The 26,651-nt window shown below is 39.8% G+C and overlaps 1 protein-coding gene across 2 annotated transcripts; it reads left to right on the top strand.

The window, feature by feature from the left end:
- The first annotated feature begins 723 nt into the window (after window positions 1-723).
- SP4 (Sp4 transcription factor) lies at window positions 724-26,651 on the top strand. Of its 2 annotated transcripts, none has more exons than XM_034402406.3 (6): window positions 724-1,728; window positions 1,822-1,913; window positions 2,180-3,701; window positions 19,398-19,629; window positions 19,789-19,988; window positions 22,566-26,651. In XM_034402406.3, exons 2-6 carry the CDS (start codon window positions 1,842-1,844, stop codon window positions 22,811-22,813), a joined length of 2,274 nt encoding a protein of 757 aa, XP_034258297.2. In that variant the 5' UTR covers window positions 724-1,728; window positions 1,822-1,841; the 3' UTR covers window positions 22,814-26,651. The 2 variants fall into 2 exon arrangements, with proteins under 2 accessions (XP_034258297.2, XP_034258296.2); XM_034402405.3 differs by having other exon boundaries at window positions 816-1,251.

Below are 26,651 nucleotides of genomic sequence, written 5' to 3'. Positions count from 1 at the left end.
TTGGGAGACGTAGTTCTGTCCTTTGTATTTTGACCCAAACCACATTCTGAATATTTCAGGCATTTCTGTGATTTAAATCATCCATAGCCTTCTCTACCCTTGACATTTCTAAAACCAGCGAGGCTATGTCCTGCAAATAAATCAACCACCAGATACATAGATCAGCGTAAACTAGAGCATCGCAGACTTTGCAAAGAACTCGGTACAGTAAAAGCCTAACACCTGGTCTGCATTGCGCACGCGCTAACTATGCTAAGAACTACAAATCCCGGCATGGATTGTGCACCTTTACACAGCCACTCGCAAGCATTTTTAAAAAAAAATAATAAAAAAAACCCTAAAATGCAGCCTTGAATTCGGACGGCAGCATATAGCACTTTCCCCTTATTTTTTGTGTTCCACGAGTAACCTAAATTGGCACAAGGGAAGATACGGATCCGTCTCGGCCAATGTATTAGAAGGTTCAAGTCCTTTGGTTAAAAAGGGGTGAACCGATTCCGGCAGCGCAGAAGTTGGTTCGCGCCTTCCATCGGGTTCCCATTTCATTCGTTCCCGGCTTCGCCGAAGCATGTCAATCAGCAACAGTTTCGCAGGGAGATAGGGGCGGGCTGAGAACCCAAACCCTTCTGCGGCGCCCCACCCTTAATCCCGCCTCCGCTTTCCTCTTCGCTATGGGGAGAGCGAGGCGAGAGAGAAGGTGGGGGGGGGGGGAAGAGCCCCTTCGCTTGCTTTCTTACTCCTCGCGCCTGCTGGGTGCGCCACTCTTCCCCTCAGACTAGCAGTTTCTGGGCTCTGCGGCCGGCGGGACCTCGCTAGAAGCTGACCTGCTTTCAAGCCGGGATCCGACTCCCGCGCGGCTCCAGCCTAGCGCCGCCCTCGCTCCTCCCCCCGCCCCCCTTCTTCTCCTTCAGGCCAGCTGCCGCTTGCTTCGCCTGGCTCCTCGGTGGGGGTCAGACGAGGCGTCCCCCGGCCCCGCCCTCCTCCGCTCCCTCCCTCCCCCCCCCCGCTTCGTCCGGCTCTAAGTTGTCAATCAGGCGCCTGGGCTGAGATAGGCGACGGCAGCGGGCGGAGAGACGGGCAGCTACGCCACAGCCCAGCGGCGGCCATTCGTGGAAAAATAGGCCGACCTGCTCCTCCCAGCTCCGGCAGCGACCGGCCTTCTCTCGCCGCTACCCCCAGCACCCCGCCCTCCGTCCCTCCCCTCCCTCCTCCTCGAGCCGCGCCTCAGCGGGCGTTAATGCGGGATGAGCGGTACGTAGCCCCCCCCTCCTTCCCTCCCGCCTCCGCTGCCTTCCCGCGCCATCCCACCCGGCCGCCTCGTTCCTCCCGAGCCCCTTTCTCTCCCCTCCCTCCTTTTTCTCTCTTCCATTCCTTCTTTCTTTCCCAGCCCTCCTCCTGTGTACATCCATCCATCCATCCCTCCTTCGCTTCTGTTTCCTCCCATTTTCCCCTCCCTTGCACCTCCCTGCTCCTGCCCCTAAAGCATCCTGGGCCACTCAGTAGCCGTGGATGCTTTAGGGGCAGGAGGAGGGGGAGGGTTGTGGGTGTTTTTTTTTCCCCTCTGCCTTACAGTCTCCGATAGCAGAAACCAATCAAAACTCCCCTTTCTGGGCGTTCATCGCCAGCCCCTGTAGGCCGGGTTTAAAACCACGTTTCTTAAGTCTCCCTGTTTTCCACTAGAGAAGTGGACAGTGGCTTTCAACTAGCAAAAGCATGGAGGACCCAGGGGTCAGTGAGAACGTTCTGATTATTTTCTGTGCCAAAATAGAGGTAAAGGATTATGCTTATTAATTTTGTTTCCCCCCCCCTTTTTTTTTGAAGATCAAAAGAAGGAGGAAACTATGCCTTCAGAGGGAGAGAAATCTCCTGAGGCTGAGAACAACAATAAGAAGAACAAAACTGGAGCTTCTCAGGTAAAATGTCTAAAAAAATAGAGGAAAACAAGAGAGAGGGAGGGAGGTGGCAAACATTACTTACATGTATTTCCAGATGGGATAGATTTTTATCAAAATTTACTTTAGAGGTTCTTGAAAGGCTCAGTAGAAGAAGAAATTATTAGCTGAGTGGGTAATTTCCTATTTCTATAATTTTATGGTTAGGTAATTTTATTAATATGTACAATGCTGTTACTGCTACTCTTTTATAGTGTAGGTTCTAATACACATAATATTTTTGTTAGGATTCTCAGCCCTCCCCTCTGGCTCTGTTGGCAGCTACCTGCAGTAAAATAGGAACTCCTGGTGAGAATCAACCAACTGGACAACAGATTATTATAGATCCAAGTCAGGGTTTGGTTCAGCTTCAGAGCCAACCACAGCAGTTAGAATTAGTGACAACTCAACTTGCTGGAAATGCTTGGCAACTTGTTGCAGCTCCTCCTGCTTCAAAAGAAAACAACAACCAGCAAACTTCTTCTGTTTCAACTGCAGCAAGTCCCTCCAATAGCAACAATGGAAATGTATCCCCCTCAAAAACTAAACCAAGCAATTTTTCTGGAGTAACTCCAGGACAATTTCAAGTCATCCAAGTTCAGAATTCAGGTGGTAGCGTTCAGTACCAAGTGATTCCACATATTCAGACAACAGAAGGTCAACAAATTCAGATAAATCCTGCTAATGCCACAGCTCTGCAAGATATACAGGGTCAGATTCAGCTTGTTCCTGCAGGGAATAATCAAGCTATTATTACAACTACAAACAGGACAGCTTCTGGGAATATTATTGCTCAGAATTTGGCAAATCAAACAGTGCCTGTCCAGATTAGGCCTGGTGTTTCTATTCCGTTGCAGCTACCTATTGCTGGTACTCAGGCTCAAGTAGTAACTTCATTGCCTATAAATATTGGTGGAGTGACTCTAGCATTACCTGTAATAAATGTTGCAGCAGGTCCTAGTTCTGGACAAATTGTCCAATCCACTGATAGTGGACTGTCCAATGGAAATCAGCTATTGTCCACACCTGTCCCAACAACTTCTGTTACTGCTATGTCTGAATCTCCTACTTGCACAACTACAGCTGCTACATCATTAACAGGTACTGAAACATTAGTTACTACTGGAGAAACAGGCCAGTATGCAAGCACAGCAAATAGTTCTGAAACTAGTACTGAAGAAACTCAAACTACCACGTCTGAAACAGAGGCACAAAATTCTAGTCAGCTTCAATCCAATGGATTGCAAAATATGCAGGATCAATCAAATTCACTGCAACAGGTTCAAATAGTAGGTCAACCTATTCTCCAGCAGATCCAGATCCAACAGCCTCAGCAGCAGATCATTCAAGCAATTTCTCCACAGTCTTTCCAGCTTCAGTCAGGACAAACTATTCAGGCTATTCAGCAACAGTCATTGCAAAATATTCAGCTGCAAGCAATGAGTCCAACACAAGTACTCATAAGAGCACCAACTTTAACCCCATCAGGACAAATCAGCTGGCAGACAGTACAAGTCCAAAATCTTCAAAGTCTTTCAAATCTCCAAGTTCAAAATGCTGGGCTACCCCAACAATTAACTATTACCCCTGTATCTTCAAGTGGTGGTACCATTGCTCAAATAGCACCAGTAGCAGTTGCTGGCACACCAATAACACTTAATGCTGCTCAGATTGCTTCAGTGCCTAATCTTCAAACAGTAAGTGTAGCCAACTTGGGTGCTGCAGGTGTTCAAATGCAAGGAGTGCCAGTCACTATTACAAGTGTTGCAGGTAAGTCCTTTCCTTTTGCAAGTATTGTACTGGTAGTCCTCAACTCACAACTTCATTTAGTGATTGTTCAAAATTACAACTGAAAAAAGTGATTTATAGCCATGTTTCACGGTTCACGACCTTTGTAGCATCCCCATGATCATGTGATCAAAATTCAGATGCTTATGACCTTTGCTGTATCCCAAGGTCATGTGATCTCCTTTGTGACCTGACAAGCCAAGTCAATGAGGGAGCCAGATTCACTTAACCACTGTGTTACTAATTTATCAACTGCAGTGATTCACTTAACAACTGTGACAAGAAAGGTCATAAAATGGGCAAAACTCAACAAATGTCTCACTTAACAACAGAAATTTTGGGTTCAATTTTGGTCATAAGTCAAGGACTACCTGTACAGTATAAAATATATTTACCTCTTTATCCAATAGTATGTAAGGATAAATTTGCCATTAGAAAATAGTACCACTAATCAAAATATCTGAGCATTTACCAAGTCTTTTTTTTTTCTTAATTTAATGTTGAATTAGAGGAGTCTTAACCCAAGAGTTCCAAAGTAGTTTTGGACAGTGCAAAGGGTTGCTATGGAAAATCTAGAAATTCATAGTAACTACACTGAGATTTTTGGGGGGGTTCTGGTATGTAATTAAACTGGACACTTAGGTTTCTGTCCTGGCTTGGTTGATTTTCATCTTTACGCCTTTTATAATATGAGTGATTCAGGACTGCTAAGTTTTTTCATTATTTTAATTTTTTGTTATAAATAGTAACTTAATTTGCATCTATTGATTATAGTTACAAATCAAATATCTACATTAGATAAATATATAGTTATATATGTCAATAAAAATTGTATATAATGTTTTGATTAAATAATTTTTTTATTCTGTTCAGGAGCCTGGGATTCATTTATACAAACTGACTACTAATCTGTTTCTTCAAGAAAACTATAGACCTGTGATGGCGAACCTATGACACGTGTGCCACAGCTGGCATGCAGAGCCCTCTTTGTGGGCATGTGAGCCATTGCCCAGTTCACCTGCTGCGCACGTGCACCTTCAGCCATCCAGCTGATTTTCAGGATGCGCAGGGAACGGGGCACATGCGGAAGAGGCATGTGCATAGATGGGAGTCATGAACATACATGGAGGTTGGGATTGTGCACGCATGTGCGGGGGTAGAGCATGGGGGAGTGCAGCATAACCCACCTCACAGCCTGTTTTGGGGCCCAGGAGGCTGCAGGGAGACCTGCTAGGCCCAAAATGGGGTGTGGGGGGTGCAGCCTGCCCTCCCACGCCCCATTTTTGGGCCCAGGAAGCTGTAGGGAGGCCTGCTAGGCCAAAAACAGGGTGGGAGGTGCAGCCCACTTTTCAAGGCCGGTTTTTGGGCCTAGGAGGCTTCAGAAAGGCCTGCTAGGCCCAAAACAGCATGGGGGGCTGTGGCCCATCCCTCCCATGGCCTGTTTTTGGGCCCGGGAGGCCTGCCAGGCCAAAAGGGACACAGGAGGGTCACATATGCATGGGGAGAGTCACATGGGGGGTCGTGCACTCGTGCTGGGGGCACGCATTGCATTATGAGTGCTTACGCACGTGCAGTGTTGCACACATGCACATGCTTTCAGCACACGAAGAGAAAAAGGTTAGCCATCACTGCTATAGACGATTTCTAAATCTGCAGAATAGAAGAATAAAATATTTTGAAAAATGCATAAACATACAGACAAATCTTTCAAAATTAATATATAGTATAGTTTGCAAACTTGGACTGTTAACTACTTTTCAGTTTTAAAATATTTGTTATTCCTAATTAATAGTTCTTCCTGGAAAAACAATCCTGCTTATGAATGAAAGATAAATAAGCTGTTCCATTTGGAATTGAGTTAGTAGTATAAATACTATAAATAGTATAAGAATCAGGTACCATTTCTTAATTAAGAAAGTGATCTACAAAGCATGGAACACATGCATTTGTATCATTCCATATCAAATGGTCTGATTTCAGAAAAGTGCCCAGCTCGACCATCATGGATTTTGATGAAATTTGGTGTGAACATGCATACATGTCTCCAGTGAACTTTGGTAAAGTGTTAAGTTTGCCGGTGCAATACTTGCGGAGATATAGTCATTTGTTTGACCCATACTGCAGCCTTCTACAGTATGATTGAGGTTTTAGCAACTTTGAGACATAATATCTGCAGCAATATTTTGTTGAGAGAAACAAAACTTTGCCATCTTGTACAACTTGTTCTGCTCTATTAAACAAAACAATAAAAACATTCTCACGAGTGATCTCCATCTAGATAATTTGGAGCAAATTGGCCGAAAATGACTGGCACGAAAAAAGGGTAAAGTTTGGCTTCTTATATCTTTGGAAGGAAAGGTATGAGAAACGTGAAACTTTGTGCCTGATAACTTAGCAACACAAGATTGTCGAATATATTGCTTTCCAATACTTTATAAATTGAGTGTAAAGGTGGCGGTTTTTGTAAAAACACCAAAAATAGGGTATTTTCAGCCCGCTTTTACAAAAAAGACCTTGTGGAAACTCTGTTAAATCATTCTCATTAGAAAGCGCATGTTTCAACCCCCCTAAAAAAGTAGGGTTGGTGTTTCATTGCTGACGTATAAAGCCCTAAAAATAGGGACAAAGTTGAGGATGTTGCTATGGCAGCGACACATGCATTCTATTGTTTCATCTTGTTTATTTTATATAGACATCATTACTACTATTATATTGCGTTGGTCCATGGTGACATTGTCACTACCAGTTCACGCACTTGACCCAGCAATCCCATCGCCATAGGGGGCACGCCTGATAGCCATGCAATACCAGCCATGGGTCCGTACTGAAACATCCTGCTTTCTTCGATTTCTTCCTTTGGAGCATATATATATTTAAGTCCGTGACACTTTCTGTCGCAAAAGTTGAACAGATCTGTCGGCGTCAGTATTTGGTCAGTTGGTGATTGTTGGAGGCTGGTTTGAACAGCCAAATGTTTAGTTGTGCCGCCAACTCCATCGCATGGTGATTTGCTGAAACAAAATCACATGGTGAAACATTCACGGATTTAAATATATATACGTTCCGAAGGAAGAAATCGAAGAAGGCAAGATGCTGCAAGAAGAAAGATGGAAAGTTAGCAAAACAATAGCTGGCACGAGATCATCACCATTTTTTGCCAGTTGATTCACATTCAATTTCTGTCAGCAAAGTTTCAAATGACATGATTAACTTTGTGACCAAAATATCCAATACCATCAATCAGAATTTAAAATTGGCCGACATATTTCCCGGTTGTTTTGTCGCCTGCATTTATGGCAAAAAATGGTGGGTAAGCAATGTGGAAATTTCAATCGAACAAAATGATGTATTGGTAACATTTATGCATCCGCGAGGCCCTGCTCATTCATTTTATTGGCCTGAAAGACAAGATGTTTGTTGGATTCCAGAACCACATCTTATTTCAGTGCCTTCAGTTACATCGTCAGCTCGACAGTCTCAATTCCCAGTAACAACGCTAAAGAATGTAGTGCATAAATTCAATAATAAATAAGCGATCATTGGAATTTGGCAGTTCATACGAACAGTACGAACTTCAGCTTGGGAACCATATAAAATACCCACTTTAGGCTTGGGAACCTAGGATAAGCTGCCAAATTGCCGGCTTGGAAACCGGACAGAAACCCACGCAAGGCTTTGGAACCGCAAGGAAGAAACCAAACTACAGGCTTGGGATCCTGAACCAAGACACCCACCAGTGGGTGATATTCCATGGCTATCAGACGTGCCCCCTATGACAATGGGGTTTCTGGGCCAAGTGCCTGAACTGGTAGTGACAATGTCATCATTGACCAATGCAATATAATTTGAGAAATCATAGTAATAACATATGAGAATATTTTTATTATTTTTGTATAATAGAGCAGAACAAGTTGTACAAGATGGCCAAGTTTTGTTTCTTTCAACAAAATATTGCCGGAGATATTATGTGTCAAAGTTGCTGAAACCTCAGAATCATACTGTAGAAGGCTGCGGTATAGGGTCAAACAAATGACTATATCTCCGCAAGTATTGCATCGGCAAACATAACACTTTACCAATGTTCATTGGGGACGTGTGTGTATGTTCACACCAAATTTCATCAAAATCCGTGATGGTTGAGCTGGGAGCCCCAGACCACTTGACATGGAATGACCCATTTTCTTTACCTTTAACGTAGATACCGGTAATAAATATGCATTTGTATAAACCGTGGTCTTCTCTCTCTTGGTAAGAAAAATATGATTCACATTGACATTTTTAAAGAGAATCAGAATTCTCTGTAAAGGAATTCATATATAAATATTATTCTGCTGTTTCTTGCTGCTATATATGCAGTGTTTAAAAATATTATTACTTAATGTAAGTGATAGTTGGTTTTCCTTTTAAAAAAATTCACTAAGCCAAAATATGGTTATTTATAATTACTGTGAGGAAAAATAGTGGAAGAAAAACTTATATAATTTCAAGCACAGGTCACATTTGAACTATTGCATTTTAACAGTGCATACATTCTTTCACTTTTTACATAAATGAAATTACCTTTTTTAGGCCTACAGTAGATTTTGATCTAGTAAATAGTTTTGAATTTTATTACATTTCAAAAGATTGTCAATATAGTGAATTTATTATATAAAGGGAGTAATGATGATTAGAATCCTCATCTATTTCTTTTTACTTGTAACATAGCACTTTTTCCTTCTGTTAGGGAGATAATTTTGGATTGAAATGCAAAACAAGAAATATTTAATGTCTGTATTATATGTATCTATTCTTGTTTTATAAGAATGTGACTGTAACCATGAATATGCTCCTGTCTTGCCTCACTCCATAATTATTAACTAAACATCTTTCAGAACTGTGTTTCCCATCAGTATATTGGTGAGATGTCTTACCAGTACAACCAGTCATCAGACATAGATCCAGAAATTCATATAGCTCTCATTCTTGAATTGTTCAGAAACCTATAACCGACCTTCTTGTTCTCCCAGGCCTTGGGTGACATAATGGGGGGCTTTCACATTTTCCCTGTTTTGTTTTGATTAGTTTTGAGAATTTTGTTCTTTTTCTCATTTGTATCATTTATATAATTTATATATAGTGCTAGGTGTAAGCTACCCAGAACGAATGAATGTCTTAATGTCTTTCAATCACAATTTGAGTTAAAATTGTACATAACAATCTGTTATAATTGTACATAACAATGGTAAGCAAAAGCAGCAGTCTTCCCTTAGCGTATGCAGTAAGAACACGTTGAATAAAATTATGTATATTTTAAAAACTACGTTAATGAAGTTCAGTAAAAAACTAGCCCACATGAATCTGTTTTCTCAGGCAATTCAAACACAGTAACACAAGTCTTTTTTTAAAAGTGTTATTTTAAATCGACACGAATACATTTTTCACTATTCATCTACTTCAAAAAAGCAGTGCAACAATGAGAAGGCTTTCTTGAAGTTTTTAAAATAAGTATTAAATCTGATATTTAGCAGCAATCTAAAATTGTAATCTTACCATTATCCCATAGCCAATCATTTACTATTCTCAATATTTTCCATGGGTAAACAAATTATTTTATTTCTTAATGTGCTTTGGTGTTTATTGCTTATATTGATTTGTAGTATGTTGTTTTCTCTGTTCAGATTTCAATGCAACATAGTTTTAACAAAACTAATTGTGATGATGAGTGGTGACTTAAATATTCAAATTAAGTCAATTGAAGGAAATTCAGAATTATTTTAAGAACTTATTGGAAATTATTGGAAACTGATACGGATTAGTATTCATCAATATTCAATGTAAGAATATAGCTGGAGCACATAAGTATGTTGGCAGTGTTTCCTATTTCGTAAACTACTATATGCAAGTAGTCTTTGATTTATGATCAAAACTGCCTCACTTTTTTCTTGTTCTTAATAACAAGAAAGTTATTGTGAGTTTTGCCACATTTTATATCTGACTTGCCATTGTTCTTACGTGAATCACTGAGATTCTTAAATTAGGAACATGGTTGTTAAGTATATTTGGTTTCCCCATTGACTTTGCTTGTCAGAAAGTCACAGAAGGAGAAGGTCACAAAAATTGATCACATGACTCCAAGACACAGCAACCATCATAAATACATGGCAGTTGCCAAGGATCCAAAGTTTGTTCACATGACCATGGGGATGCTGCAATGATCATAAGTGTGAAAAATGGTCATAAATCATTTTTTTCAGTGCCATTGTAAGTTTTGAACAGTCACTAAATCAGGGGTCGTTAAACATTTTAAGTAGGGGGCCAATTCATGATCCCTCAGACTGTTGCGGGGCTGGACCAGCTGGGTAGGCGTGGCTAGGTGGTCATGTGACTGGATGAGTATCGCTATGAGTATGATCATGTGACTGGGTGGACATGGCCAATTTAGCAGTCTGAAACAATACACACAAACTTTAATTTGTTTAATTTGCTTTTATTTGCATGTTGCTCTTTTAGTTGACTTTTCTTTTTACTAGATTGTTTTTTAAGTTGTTTAGGAGTCTAGTGATTCACTTTAGGAAATTCAGTTTTGCAGCAATTCTTCTCAGCCCCAAGGAGCTTACAATCAACAAGTCTTTCTTTCTTTCTTTCTTTCTTTCTTTCTTTCTTTCTTTCTTTCTTTCTTTCTTTCTTTCTTTCTTTCTTTCTTTCTTTCCTCTCTCTCTGTGTCTCTTGTCTCTCTCTTTCTCTGTCCCTCTCCCCTCTCTCTGTCTATCTCTCTTTTTCTTTCTTTCTCTCTGTGTCTATCTCTCTCGGTGTGTCTGTCTCTCTGTGTCTGTTGTCTCTCTTTCCCTCCCCCCTCTCTCTTTCTCTTTGTCTCTCTTTCTCTGTGTGTCTCTGTGTCTCTGTCTCTGTATCTCTTGTCTCTCTTTCCCCCCCTCTCTGTCTATCTGTTTCTCTCCCTCTCTATCTTTATCTCTGTGTCTCTTATCTCTCTCTCTCCTTCTCTCTTTCTGTCTCTCTCCCCCCTGTGGGGGGAAGGAACCCCTAAACTTGTGGTGGGTAGTGGGAATCTGACCAGTAGTGAAATATAAAATTTGTGACTACTGGTTCTGTTGGCGTGGCTTGATGGGGGGTAATGTGACAGGGTGGGCCTGGCCAACTTTTTTTTTTTTTTTTACTTTTAAAACCATTTTTTCTACAACCTCTTTGGCCGAAGAGGTTGTAGAAAAAATGCTTTTAAAAGCCTCTGACGATTCCAGCTGAGCCGTGGGATCATCAGAGGCTTTTTTTTTACTTTTAAAAGCATTTTTTCAACTGAAGAGGTTATAGAAAAAATGCTTTTAAAAATAATTTTAAAAAAGCCTCTGATGATTGTGCAGCTCAGCTGGGCATGGGCGGGGGGCAGGAATGTTTGCTACCGGTTCTCTGAACCACCCACCACCTTCACTACCGGATCTGGTCCGAACCAGGAGCATTTCACCCCTGAATCTGACTTCGGGAGGCCAACGAGCAGTGCGCCAAAGACCAACTCACTGTGGGGAGGTGGGGCAATCCCGCAGTTTCCTCAAAAGTAAAACATCTCTTGTCGCTTGAAACTTGAAGACTAGTCCAGCCAGTGGTGGGTGAGCAGGTGGCCCTCCTCCAATCCAATCCTGCTGCAGCACTTTGCCGGCCATGCAGAGGCCCCTTGAGGCCTCTACCTGACCCATTTTTGACCTCCGCCTCCAGAAGCACTCTGTCAGCCAAAAACGGGGTGCACAGAATCTTCCCGGAGCCTCCACATAGCCCGTTTATGGCCTCCAAAGCCTCCAGTAGCACTCTGCTGGCCAAAAATGTTGGCCCTACCTTCCAGTTCCAGCCAGTGGAACTCACGAAGATAAGTCCTGTGCTTGGCCAAAAGGTGGGGGCTGGAGGGTGGGCAGGGCAATATGGGCGGGGCCTAACTAGCCCGCAGGCCATAGTTTGAGGACTCCTGCACTAAATGAAAGATTCGACAGCTACCTTGCTATAGCGTCTATCGTAATTTTTCCTCTTTTCTCATATAACTCTTAATATTTGAAGTGTGAAACTTCATGGAAAAGAATTTGTTCCTTGGAACACAGTTTAGGTTTAAACTCTGTTCCCAGTCTACTAAAATATTATATAATAGAAGTATATGTCGTTATTACACATTATGTTTTCAACCTTCCAAATACTGTTCACATAGACCAACCTTACAAAACACCAGGTTGAGAAAGGCTGATCTGTAACAAAGTGACATAATTATATTTTAAGGGAAGCTTGTTCCACATTGGGATACATTGACAGAGATATAGTTAAATTAACCACCCTAAGATTCTTTGTCTAAGAAAAGCTTTGTGTGTAAAAGAATTCTAAATGCCGACTTTGGAGATGTAAAAAAACTTGAAAAGTAGGGAAAAATACAGTGAGTAAAAATGAACCAGGAAGATATTTTATCTTTTGTTATGGCAAATAGATTTTTAATTAGGGGTATAATTTAGAAAGAAATGCAGTATGATACAATTAAGCTCATTACTTTTAAAAATGTACTGTGCAAGTAAAATGTGCAGTTGAAGGCCTTTGTATCAATGGGTGTTAAGAAAAGTTATGAAATAGAATTAGGAACTTTGTAATCAATTTTGTTACTAAAATTCAAGAAGTGTCTATATATTTTATTGTAGGTATATGTACTTTATTATAGTTGTTTTTAATTTTAATATTGAGCATGATATTGGAATTCATTTTCAGCCTAAAGGTTGAACTAGCTATTATTCATGATGTTAGGCAACAGAGATGGCATATATTTCACTGTCCTACATATATCTTTCTCAGTCCTAACTTCTTTTGCTGACACATAGAGATGCTTACTTTATTGGTGCTGGAGTATAGAACAGCATATTGCTTTAGTCAGTCGTATTCTGTCATGTCCCTCTTAATCCACTGAGTTACTTTTGGGCTGTAGCTCATAGAAGAAACCACTTAGTGCTTTTAGAGATCGAACAATTTTGTTTAGTTAAAGCTGGATATACTATTTCTAAGGAATGTATTATAGCTTTCTTAGTTCCATTTTCCTGATTAAAATCTATTCATGCATTATGAAAATATAATTAGAGAATCATTTTGTAAAATATTTCTTTCAAACTAATTCAAAGTAAATTTTAAACCATTAGTCCGTATATTCTTTCATTTATTTAGCGTTATACACACATTTTTCACTCATTTTACCAAACGGTCTTTGACATATTTGTCTTCCAGGTTGATCTTAGGTAACTATTTTAGGAATCAGGTGGTCATCTCCAGAACATAAGCTAATATCCGATTCAGATTTAACTCCAAAAACAAACAGTTTTATCAAGTTTAAATCTTTCAAAAATTCTATAATAATTAAGCCAATCACAAATAAATCCTTCGCTTATTAGTTTCTCTTGTTTTTATCTTAACTCCTTTTTCAAATATCAGTAAATCCAGATATTTCATCCATTTACATTCCAATAGAATCTCTTTTCTATGTAATGCTTCATGAGGTGTTAGCCAAAGTGGCACTTTGCAGCAATCTTCTTTTATGTTTCCAGAATACATGCCCAATTGATTGCTTAATGATATTTTTAAAACCAGGGTTAACTATTCGTTTGTCATACCACAAGTAAGCATACTACCCAAATCTCAAATCAGAATCTTCAAAATCTAACAACCTTAAGTTTTTCAAATTATCCAATCTTTTAACCATACCAAAGAATAAACATAATACAATCTAAGTTCTAACAAACCCAGATCTCTTCTTTAGCATCCTATAAAAGCTTATATTTAATTCTTGGTTTTTTATTGTGCCAAATAAATTTAGATATATCTTTCTGCCACTGTTTAAAGGATGAATTTTTAATCAATATTGGTATAGTCTGGAACAGAAATAACATTCAGGGTAGTGCATTCATTTTAATTACTGAAATTCTTATCTATGACAAATCTAGTTTTTCCCATCTGTTTAAATTTGACTTTATCTCCTTCCATATTTTAACATAATTATTTTTATATCTTAGAATTTTCATCAGTAAGAATCACTTCCAAATACTGTACCTTTTTCACAACTTTAAAACCAATTTTAAATTCTACTTTCTTCTGGTCTTCACGTTCATATTCTTAGTCAATATTATCTTTAGTTTATTTTTAAGACCACCATTTCACAAATATTTTAATCATCAGTGCTCTAGTGGATCTTGTACAATCAGCACCAAATCATCATTGAAAGCACAAGGTTTGTACTTATGTGCTTTAATTTGTAATCTTTTTACTCTATTATCTGTTAATTTTTTCCCCTTGATTTTCTTGCTTGTTTTTGTTCTTTCAAGTCAGTGTTGGCTCCTTTCGGTTTCTGAGAAAGTTGCTGCAATTTTGTTGACAAGTTTTTGGAAGTGGTTTGCTGTTGCATGCTTCGTAGGGCTGAGAGCATGGCTGGCCCCAAATCACCTATAGGCTGCATGCTTAAAGCAGAACTAGAATTCATAGTCTCCTGGGATCATGTAATCACCTTTTGCGACCTTCTGATAAGCAAAGTTAATGGAGAAACCGGGTTTGCTAAACAACTATGTTACTAATTTAACAACTGCAGTGATTCACTTAACAAATGTGGCAAGAAAATGGGGCAAACCCACTTAACAAATTTCTCGGCAGCATAAATTTTGGGCTCAATTGTGATTATAAGTTGAGGTCTACCTATAATATGTGTATTTGACTTCACCATGACACCACTGCACACCCAAATTCTATGGTTGTGTGAGAGCAGTTTTATAATACCCTATAGGGGGCAAGCTTTGTTCATGAATAGTCATTCTCTTAGTGCCCCTGGTAAGTTTTGTAAGCCAAGAATTAATAAAACTATGAGCATTGCTTCAGAAAAAGACTGAATATGGCTGCACCAGCGGTGAAATGCTCCCGGTTTGGACTGGATTGCCCGATCTGGTAGCGATGGCAACGGGTGGTTTGGAGAACCGGTAGCAAAAATCCCTGCCCCCACCACCACCACCATGCCCAGCTGAGCCACACGATCATCAGAGGCTTTTTTTTTTAACTTTTAAAAGCATTTTTTCTACAACCTCTTCGGCGGAAAAAGTGCTTTTAAAAGTAAAAAAAAAAGCTGCTGATGACAGCATGCGTCTCAGCTGGGATCATCAGAGGCTTTTAAAAGCATTTTTCTGCACCTTCGGCCGAAGTGGTTGAAGAAAAAAATGCTTTTAAAACCATCTGATGATCCCAGCTGAGTTGCCTGATCATCAGGCAACTTCTTAAGGTTGTAGAAAAAATGCTTTTAAAAGTAAAAAAAAAAAAGTTGGCCAGGCCCATCCAGTCAAATTAACTCCCCTCAAGCCACACCCACAAAACCAATAGTAACAAATTTTACATTTCACCACTAGGCTGCACTAGCAGCTCCTAGTTCTTATCTTTTATCCTAGAAGCTTATCTAGTTTCAAAACACTCTTCAGACTTGATGGCATCATCAAACTTGGTGCCAATTATATTTATTTATTTTATTTTATTTTATTTCTATACCGCCCTTCTCCTGTGGGGCTCAGGGTGGTGTACAGCCAAGATAAAACATAGCATATAAAATTTAAAAAACAGTTTAAAAAACAATTAAATAATTTTGGCCTAAAATTTAAAACAACCCAATTAAAACCGAATTCAATTAAAAACTGAGAGGATGGGATCAAGCCAGCCCGGCTAGATGGAATAAGTGTGTTTTCAGGGCCCGACGAAAAGTCCGGAGGTCTGATATCGTGCGTATCTCAGGGGGCAGGTCATTCCAGAGGGCAGGTGCTGCCACAGAGAAGGCTTTCCCCCTGGTGGTCGCCAGCCGGCACTGTCTGGCCGACGGCACCCTGAGGAGGCTCTCTCTGTGCAAGCGAACTGGTCGGTGGGAGGCTATTGGCGACAGAAGGCGATCTCGCAAATACCCCGGCCCTAAGCTATGGAGCACTTTAAAGGTGGTCACCAACACCTTGAAGCGCACCTGGAAGACCACAAGAAGCCAGTGCAGCTCGCGCAGGAGGAGTGTCATATGTGAGCGCCCCGTCGCTCCCATAATCCCCCGCGCGGCCGCATTCTGGACCAACTGCAGCCTCCGGGTGCATCCCAAGGGGAGCCCCATGTAGAGACCATTGCAGTAGTCCAGATGGGAAGTGACGAGTGCTTGAGTGACCGTGCGTAGGGAGTCCCGATCCAGAAAGGGCCGCAACTGGTGTATCAGGCGAACCTGATAAAAAGCCCCCCTGGCCACGGCAGTCATATGTTTTTCTAAAGACAGCCGTGCATCCAGGAGGACGCCTAAGTTGCAAGCCCTCCGTGGGGGCCAGTGATTAGCCCCCAATAGCCAGCGATGGCGCCAGCTGGCTATATCGGGACGCCGGAAGCCACAGCCACTCAGTCTTGGAAGGGTTGAGTCGGAGCCTGTTTCTCCCCATCCAGGCCCGCACGGCCTCCAGGCACTGGGACATCACTTCAAGGGCATCCTTGGGGTGGCCTGGGGTGGAGATGTACAGCTGAGTGTCGTCAGCGTACTGATAGAACTCCACCCCAAAGCCACGGATGATCTCACCCATACATAAATGTTGAACAGAAGGGGTGAGAGGACCGACTCTTGTGGCACCCCACAAGCAAGGTGCCTCGGGGTCGACCACTGCCCCCCTGTCAACACAGATTGCGACCGGTCAGAGAGGTAGGAGAACCACTGCAGAACGGTGCCCCCCACCCTCAGCCCCTTCAACCGGTGCAACATGATACCATGGACAATGGTATCAAAAGCCACTGAGAGGTCTAACAGGACCAGGATAGAGGAACAACCCCTGTCCTGAGTCCTCCAGAGATCATCCACCAACACGACCAATGCTGTTTCCATGCTGTGCCCAGGCTGGAAGCCGGACTGGAGCGGGTCTAGATAGACAGCTTCATCCAGATACTGTGGAAGCTGCCGTGCCACCACACTCTCAACAACCTTCGCAACAAAGCGAAGGTTGGAGACTGGACGATAGCCAAAATAGCCGGATCCAGAGAGGGCTTCTTGAGGAGGGGCCTCACCACCGCTTCTTTCAAAGCGGCCGGCAGGACCCCCTCACTCAGAGAAGCATTAACAATCCTCTGGAGCCAGCCTCGTGTAACCTCCCGGGAAGCCAGTGCCAACCAGGAGGGGCACAGGTCCAATAAACATGTGGTCGCATTCAGCCATCCCAGGATCCTGTCCACGTCCTCAGGAGCAACAGGATCAAAGTCCTCCCAGATAACACTCTCAAGACCTGCCTCAGTCATCCCATCCGGATTTACCCAGTCAGAGGCCAGGCCTTCCCAAATCTGAGCGATCTTGTCATACAGATACTGCACAAAATCCTCAGCTCGACCCTGCAAGGGATCATCCCGTGCTTCCAGATGGAGGAGGGTCGGGTCACCCTAAACAGGGCGGCTGGGCGATTATCTGATTACGCGATAAGAGCGACAAAATAGCTGGATTTCGCCGCTTTTATCGCCACTAGGTAGGTCTTAATATGAGACCTCGCCAGTGTTCGGTCAGATTCGGAGCGGCTGGTCCTCCAACTACTCTCCAGGCGTCTTTTCCGGCGCTTCATCTCCCTCAGCTCCTCGGAGAACCAAGGAGCTAGGTGAGTTCGGTGCCGGGTCAGAGGCCGCAAAGGAACAACACGGTCCAAAGCCCCAGCGGCCGCACTATCCCAGGCGGCCACCCGGTCTTCAGCCGAGTCATGAGCTAGAGTCTCAGGAAATGGCCCAAGCTCCATCTGGAACCTATCAGGATCCATCAGGCGACTGGGGCGGAACCACCTGGTCAGTCCCGCCTCCCTGCAGCGGGGTGCAGCTGGTCCTCCAACTACTCTCCAGGCGTCTTTTCCGGCGCTTCATCTCCCTCAGCTCCTCGGAGAACCAAGGAGCTAGGTGAGTTCGGTGCCGGGTCAGAGGCCGCAAAGGAACGACACGGTCCAAAGCCCCAGCGGCCGCACTATCCCAGGCGGCCACCCGGTCTTCAGCCGAGTCATGAGCTAGAGTCTCAGGAAATGGCCCAAGCTCCATCTGGAACCTATCAGGATCCATCAGGCGACTGGGGCGGAACCACCTGGTCAGTCCCGCCTCCCTGCAGCGGGGTGCAGCGGTTAGAAAGTCCAGTCGAAGGAGCGAGTGGTCAGACCATAACAAGGGTTTGATGACTATATCCCCTGTATCAAGGCCACTCGGCCACTGACCAGAGACAAAAACTAAGTCCAGAGTGTGTCCATCCGTGTGAATAGGGTCATGAATTAACTGAGTAAGGTCCATGGCCGTCATGGAAGCCATGAACTCTCGAGCCACCTCAGACATTTCACCGATAGATGGCAGGTTGAAATCCCCCATGACTAAAAGTCTGGGGGTATCAACCGCCACCTCGGCTATGACATTGAGCAGGTCGAGCAGGGCCGTTGACATGTGGCAGGGAGCCAGGTACGTGATCAACAAGCCCATCTGTACTCCACGGCCCCACTTCACAAAAAGGGACTCACATCCGGCTATCTGTGGAACAGTGGTCTCCCTCGGATCAAGACCTTCCTTTATAATAACCGCCACCCCCCCGCCCCTGCCCGAGCTCTTGGCTGATGGAATGCACGGAAGCCTGATGGGCACATATCTACGAGGGGAACTCCCCCCTCCTGGCCCAACCAGGTCTCCGTGATACCTGCCAGGTCCGCTCCCCCTCCTGAATAAGATCACAAATGAGGGGGGCTTTATTTACCACGGACCTGGCATTGCACAACAGCAGCCGAAGGCTCAGGCCCCGAGAGTCTGAACAGCCTGGGGTGCGAGAAGGGCTATGGAGACCGGGGCGCGCCACCGCTCGAAGATAGCGAGTGCGTGCCTCCACCACATGATACAGCCCCCTGCTCCCGCCATATCTGCCCCTCTCACTCAGCGCATTGATGGAAAAGCCTTCAACAGAATGGACTCTAATGTCCCCCTTACCCCCAGAATCCGCACCCTCCATGGCCCCACTGACAGCTGGGCCGGACCCCTCCCCCTGTGGGTTAACCCCCAAACCCACACAACCCTCCCACCTCTTAAAATCCCTTAAAAATCTATCAAAAAGTTTCCCTAAAAAACCCCTCAATCCCCTTTTTGCGACATGCCACCTCTCGGAGTGCCAACGCCCGTCATAAAGATAGGCCTTTATGAAGTGTTGGGTTCTCCCTATATACATAACTACCAAGTACTCAGTATTTATTTTTTTTCAAAGAACAAAGGAAAGAAGATGATTCACTGGCTTTTACTTTGACTAAGAAAAAAAGGTAGTAAGATCCAAAGCCTGATTAGATAGCCTGTTTAAAGCTCAAGATCTACCTAGTGATCCATTATCTATACTCCAGTATTTACTATGCAGTGTGGAAATTACTGCAGCCATCAGCCATAATAGCAATCTCAGATAAAGAATTCAGAAATTCTGTCACTCCATAAGTTACTTTATATTTATAGTTAGCAGAGATTATGTTTCAGTATTAATAACATCATATTTAATTTAAAAAATTGGGGTTTAATACAATTGAAATATGTATACAAAATGTATTTGTATGGCTTGCTTTTATATACCTTTAGAACTGATTTTTATGTAGTAAACAAGGTACAACAATATGTTATGATCTCGCTGTATTAAATAAGAATTTTTTTCTTATTTTCCAGGTCAACAACAAGGGCAGGATGGAGGAATGAAAGTACAGCAAGCAACTATAGCTCCTGTTACTGTAGCAGTTGGAGGTATAGCTAATGCAGCAATGGGTACAGTTAGTCCTGATCAAATAACTCAAGTGCAGCTGCAACAGGCTCAGCAAGCATCTGATCAAGAAGTACAGCCTGGCAAAAGATTAAGAAGAGTTGCTTGTTCATGTCCTAATTGTAGAGAAGGGGATGGAAGGTATTTGCCATAATTACTATTAAATATGAAATGTCTTAGGATCAAAGCATTTATTCTGCTTGCATATTTCTATTACATCTTTAATGACATTATTTTTATTAACATAGCCCTTATTTGAAATTGATCTGACTTTAACTAATAGTGATTTGTATTTCATAGAAGTAGCAATGAACCCGGAAAAAAGAAACAACATATCTGCCATATTGAAGGCTGTGGTAAAGTATATGGGAAAACATCTCATCTTCGGGCACATCTTCGCTGGCATACAGGGGAAAGGCCATTTGTGTGCAATTGGATCTTCTGTGGGAAAAGATTTACAAGAAGTGATGAATTGCAGAGACATAGACGAACCCACACAGGTGAGTGAACAGCTTAGATAAATAATTTTAAAAATAAAATTTGTTTACATTTTAATGTTCTGACTTTTAAACTTATATAACATTTGAATATATTTCCTTCAATCAGAACTTACTAATTAATACTTCAGAGTCCTTACTGAGCTTAATTTTTTTAGATTATTGGAAATGAAAGCTCAATTACTATTTTAAAATAATTGGGATACACATGTGAGCAGTATCACAATATGTGTTACTATTTATTTTTACATTTACTGAATAATCACAATTTCTCAGTTCTCTATCCCTGAGATTAAGTGAGTATTTTTGGGATCAAATCCTGCATGTTATTTGGTGAATTTGTTTTCAGTTTGTATTTGAAAAAATTATAATTAACTGATAATAAATAGTATAGTGTAACTTGCTGTGGGTAGTAGGTATTCAGATATTTTCTTCTGAAGTTTAGTGTTACTTTCCATGTTGATTTTTACAATATATAATTTCAAATTCAATTCTTAAGATACAGTGGGAAATTGTATGAAGAGTATGCTTTGGCTAGATGTACAAGATGTAAATTGGAAGCTAACTGAAAGAATACATATCTTAACAATTAAAAAGATGATACTGAATCATGATTGCTTAGTCATTGCATTTCTGTTTGGGAAGATACTCAAAAAATAGTGGTGGACTAACTGAAAGAAACCTGTAGAAAACCAATATTTTAGAACACATTTCAGTTAGACTCAAGATCTTATTTTGGGATTGAATTGGCTATGATAAGTATCCTGTCCTAAAGAATAGAAATATTAATAATTGCTTGATTTCTTGGTAACCTTTAAGAATAATTATAATTGCTTTTAGCACTGTTGACTGATCATCCTTGTGAGAGAGGAAAGAGATGGTTGCACTCCTATTTGATGGTTGGTCACAGAGTAAATCTTTCTGGCTTTTCTTAGTTGTATTGCATTGGAAATTCCTACCCTATTTCTGATGACCCTCAGATTATTTCTTAGACAGTTTGAAGAATAATGTCATCAGCATCCTCCTGAAATACAGCTTATTTCATAAGACTTATCTGAATCAGGACATAGTGACAAGCTCAGTAAAATCTAATTAGCATAAATAGATCCTGGTAACAGAGAATTTCTGGGCCTGTCAATTCTAGATATAGGATACAGATAATTTCCTGTAATTGAACTTTCTAGACAGAAATGGAGTTGGAGATGCTCATAGACTAAACATTTTACTGGAAGGCCAAGTTGCTCTGATCGCAAAGAGTATATTTTATGATTTTTAACAATGTTAGGAGTTGTGATGGCACAGTTGTTAGAATATAGTATTGTAGGCTAATTCTGCCCACTGCCTCTAGTTCGATCCTGATCAACTCAAGATTGACTCAATCTTCCATCCTTCCAAGGTCAGTAAAATGAGGACCCAGATTGTTGGGGGCAATATGCTGACATTTGTAAACCACTTAGAAAGTGTTAAATACACTATAAAGCAGTATATAAGACTAAGTGCTATTGCTATTAATCTCATTTCTGTGTTACAATTACTCATTGAGTGCTACTCGTATGCACTACATAGATGCTGTTGTAAGTGAACAATGCAACAAAAAATTATGGTGCAGCGCATATAGCTAATAACAAAATTATACATTGGGCTACTGATTATTAATAGGCTTGATTCAGATTTGAAGTATTAACCTAGAAGTGTTTAAATGAGCTAGAAACAGAATTCTCTTGAATTGTCTTCTTATACATCTACTCAACTATTGCAATTATTGTTAGAGGCTTTCATGATTATACCATAAAAATCTCTGTATTTCCTAAATTTGCTAACTGTAAAACAATCAGGAATAATCTTTTTGTTGTGTTAGTTGTGGGGCCAATATTTTAAAATGCTTTCACTGCAAAAAGAAACATTCAAGGCTTTTCATTTCAGTTAAGTGCATGTAGAAGACATTTTATGTTTTGGTGTTGATATATAGGATGTTCTTAATTTATGTTTGCTTGTGTTCTTTGTTGTATATGACAAAGACTTTAGAAATACATAAATATAGAGCTATTTAAGATGTTTCGAATTGATCATAACTGTAAAGAAAAGGAAGAAAGGACCCAAGGAGGTGTGAGTATTATACTTTATATACAAGTATTTCAGTTACTTAAAATTCTTCAGTGTATTTAACTTCACTTAAAATATCAGTACAAATATTTTCCATTCAGAATCATTTGAATATATGTTTTAATACAATAAGCCTTCAGTTTAATAAAATTATTTGGCAGACTTCATAATCTAAACTGAAAATCTTTGCAACATACAACACTTCCCCTACTAATCTTTTATCCCCATCACTGCCAGCAATCAGATCCCAGTAGCCCACATCTTTTCTGTTTTCTCCAGCACTTTTCCTTCTCTCCCGTCAAAAATTCTAATTGGCTCTTTAAGCAGCACTTGATTTTAACAGATACCGTACCTCTTTCTCCCATCAGATTGTTAAATTGAAGATTATACTTACAGGGGGGAAATGTTAGTCATGACACTGCACTACTTTATGCTTAGATGATTGCCCATGATGTTAATTTGAACATTTCTTGACAGGGGAGAAAAGATTTGAATGTCCAGAGTGTTCTAAAAGATTTATGCGAAGTGATCATCTCTCCAAGCATGTCAAAACACATCAGAACAAGAAGGGTGGAGGAACAGCCCTTGCTATCGTTACTTCAGGTGAATTGGACCCTTCAGTTACTGAGGTTCTTGGATCTCCAAGGATTGTCGCAGTAGCAGCCATTTCTCAAGATTCAAATCCAGCAACTCCAAATGTTTCAGCAAACATGGAGGAATTCTGAAATAATATTACGTAGATGCCTAGAACTGCACTTAAGTTTACATACTTTTCAAGATATGGAAGTGGGCTGGTAAAAGTGTATTACAGAGCAGGAAATCATGTATTCAGTCTTGATTACTATAAGTATTCCAAGCTGGAAAATTAGCATAGAAAGTGTACTTTGTACAATAAGACAACATTAAAAAAAGAAAGTAGAACCAATTTATATAGATAAATTATGGATAAAACAGATTAGGAAAATATTACTTCCACACAGCACTGATTTCTGTAGCTCTGTATCACATAAATAATTTTTGATTGGATTTATCTTCCAGGATGAGATGTAAATGTTTGTTGTAGCAACAAACTTTAAGAATATGCAACAGAATTGCTGCTGATTAGAGTTTTCCTTTAAAAAAAACTAGTATTTTCATGGGAATTGACTTTGTCCAAAAGGCACAATAAAGTACTCTAATGAAGATGAAACTTTTTTTCTTTGTGAGACATATATATTAAATTGGGCCATCTTTATTCATTTGTTAAAAATCAGATGGCAGCATATGAAATGGATCTGAGGTACATCTCAGATAATTTTGGCCACTACATTATAGTAGTGTATATAATGACAATCAGTAAATACGGATTATTCTCTTTCTAGGAGAGATGAGAGGTCTACAGAGCCAGTGTATTCTGTAGTAAATACTGAATTTCAGAAATATATTAAACATAAAACTTTAATTTCTATGTAAAAATTAAATTTGATAATATGTGTTACAAATCTTGTATCTTAATTCATCCCATTTCACGATACAGGATCTATTCTTAAAAAGTGTTTAATCTCTGTTTTGAAGCAAATAATTTAAATATTTAAATTTTATTCAACACTTGGAGATAATGAGAAGTAGAATGTTATAAGAATGTAGCATTTATGCACCATTTATAACATTTTTTTCAATAGCAAACATTAGGGTAAATGTACTGAATAATTTAGAATTAACCAAACTAACCAAAGAAAAAGATTAGCAACCAAAAGTATAACTCTGAAGTAATTATTACCTTTGCTCCTTATGAAAAATATTGGCTGGGATCCAAAGAGCTAATTTTGGTTTGCTCAAGAGTTTCTGTCCAACAAATAAGAAGATTCAACCTTTTCTTACCTTTGAAAAAAAAATCTTGTGCCACTTAACAGATTGTGGTGCCCTCTGAGCTTAGTTATTTGCTACTAGACTAGGTAACATCCTCAGTGCTAGAAGGAATGGTTTTGATCTCTGTTTATGTACAGTAACTTGCCCTCTTAGTGTGGTTGGGTTGTAGTTTTCTCCTTGGTAGTCCCTTGATTAGCCTTTTGTATACTGACAGGTTATTTGTCTGAGTTGGTATTCCCAATTTAGATCTGTAACAGCCACTTATAGCTAAAAGGAAACAAAAAAGTCAAAATGTCTCCACCAATCAACACTCAGGAAAGCAGGGATTAACACCAGACAATCAAGCAGTAAATAACAGTGTAGTCAAGGAACTACCAAGAAGAAAATGTTGTCCCCACGCTACTGGGCAAGCTGCTCGAAATGTCTTCTTAAACCACCCCAAGCTCAAGAGAAGGACTCCACAGTTCCAACCCCGAGTTATATGTGTTCTCTTCTATTGATATAACAATTTGTATGCACAGAGTATTTTGTAAAAGTTTTTTGGAGTCTAGCAAATTTTTACATGTTTCCGCATCCTGTATCACAGAAACTAAACAAACCAGTAAATACTGAAATTTTTTTTTTCACTTTTCAGAAATAAAATATATTCTGAACATGTGTGAAGGTGTTGTGTCTGTAACATGGGTTTCTTTAATAACAGCTCACTGAAAATAGTAAAACAAAATGAAAATTGTTACAGATCCAGCATTCTTTTTACTGAATGCTGTTCATCCAATTTGGTTCCTTTGCAAGGAATTTTACTGAATGCTATTCATCCAATTTGGTTCCTTTGGAAGGAATGCACATTTTGTGTATATATCAATTGTTAGCATCTAGATGAGCTTTATGACAGGAATCTCCATCTATCTTAATTGTGTTGTGAACATTTTTCCTGTGCTGCTGTCTTTTGCTGGTTTGTGGCAATTGTTATAAATTTGAATGCAGAAAAAATAATATGGCTAAAAGTACTTTTTGAGTACTTTTTAAACAATTTCAACATAAAAATTATGTTTTGCAATCTATCCTGTTGAAAACTTCTTAAAAACACTTTTTACATTTTTACAATAAAATATTTGGATAACTTAAAAATACAGTGTAGGCAATTAAAACTTCCTTTAACAATGTGTTGGGAACTGCTTGAAACTTCAAACAAGCAACTTTTATAAATGTATACAAGTCCCAGTTTTGTGACATTGCATGCATTTTTAAAGAGAGATCTACTGGTAGTTGTTTGTACTAGGTACACTTTAGGAATGCCCTGTGTAGTGACATATAAAGCTGGAAGTCTTTCATACTTTGAGCTCGCATATATAATAAAGAAAAAATTTTACTCTGTGGTTATAAATTTTAAATTTCTTACACCCTTTATAAAGATTTAACACACTTTAAATATTAGTTGGGATTTTTTCTATCATTTTGTATATCTTATTTAAAATATTCTCAACTGATATATCTGGCTTTAAAACATCAATTGACAATATATTTAATATAGATAATAATTAGATAATAACTAATTTTCTGCTGTAGATGAATTTCAATATCAAATGAATATTTAACATTATGCTTTACAATCAGTGCTGAAAAATACTTAAGCAAAAGACATTTCCTAATAAAATCATGTTAATAGATTTTTAAAAATACTTTATAAACAAAAAGGTTGAGTACTCTGCACAATTGTTAAGCATTCTTTTTGCGTAGTTAAGTATGCAAATATGAAATGAAAATTATTGTAATCTGTGGCAAGTATATCAATTTGTTCGGTGTCACAAAATCTAATATAGATAAATTTGTCTTAGCAGGTGCACTTCTTACTCTTGGAATTAAAAACATTTTGATAGTCTGTTCTGCATACCGTTCTGAGTCCACTTTTCACTCTTGGAAGAATCGTAAATTTCAGTGTCCTTTATTTGACTTGGTGGGATATAACTGTTGTATGTAATAGGGCACAGATGTGTAGTAGTAGCTTGTTTAATGGCATTTCACTATTCATCCCTTGGCCACCATTATGAAATTTTGCTTTATTGTATTTACAAGTGCAAAGTGTATTTATCATGATAGAATTCCAGTGTTGGAACAGTTTTTTTCCCCTTTTTATTATACTTTATTGGGATAGGATTGTATACGTGTTTTCTGATTACATTACAAATCGGTGTTATGTCATTATCACATTGCTTCATGAGAAAAGTAATAAAATACGTAACTTAGAAAAAGTTTTTGTTAGGTAAGCATGATGTTTGAATCCTGTTTTTCAATTTTATAATTGTTTATTGCAACAAAATTTGTACTTAAGTCTCCATTTCTGATGCCTTGTGTTTTTTGTTAATGCATGTCACAATTGTCATCCCACAAAAATGGATGTGTTACAAAAAATAATTATCTTGAAACAGAAATAGTTGATGGTCAAATTGTAAATGTTTTGCAAAAAAAAACCCTTATAAAAATTTTGTAGTAATATTTCACTTGTAAATCTTTTGTAAGAAAATAAGAAAAATAGAAGAAAAACCCATTCTAGAATTTACAAATTAATTCTTCCAGCAAAGACTTTAAGGCATTAATTTTTACTATGCTGATTTGTATGAATTTTGTGTGTTTTTGTGGATTTGGAACTAAAACTGTGTAATGTTGCCTGCAATAACACTGCAAGTAACTTATTAAATTCTTTTGGATTTACATGTA

The sequence above is a fragment of the Pantherophis guttatus genome, chromosome 4, assembly GCF_059756535.1.
Source record: "Pantherophis guttatus breed Tessera chromosome 4, ASM5975653v1, whole genome shotgun sequence".
In the NCBI taxonomy this organism is placed as follows: Eukaryota; Metazoa; Chordata; class Lepidosauria; order Squamata; family Colubridae; genus Pantherophis; species Pantherophis guttatus.
Note: the sequence above shows the minus strand (reverse complement) of the source record. Positions and strands in the feature narration are given on the sequence as shown.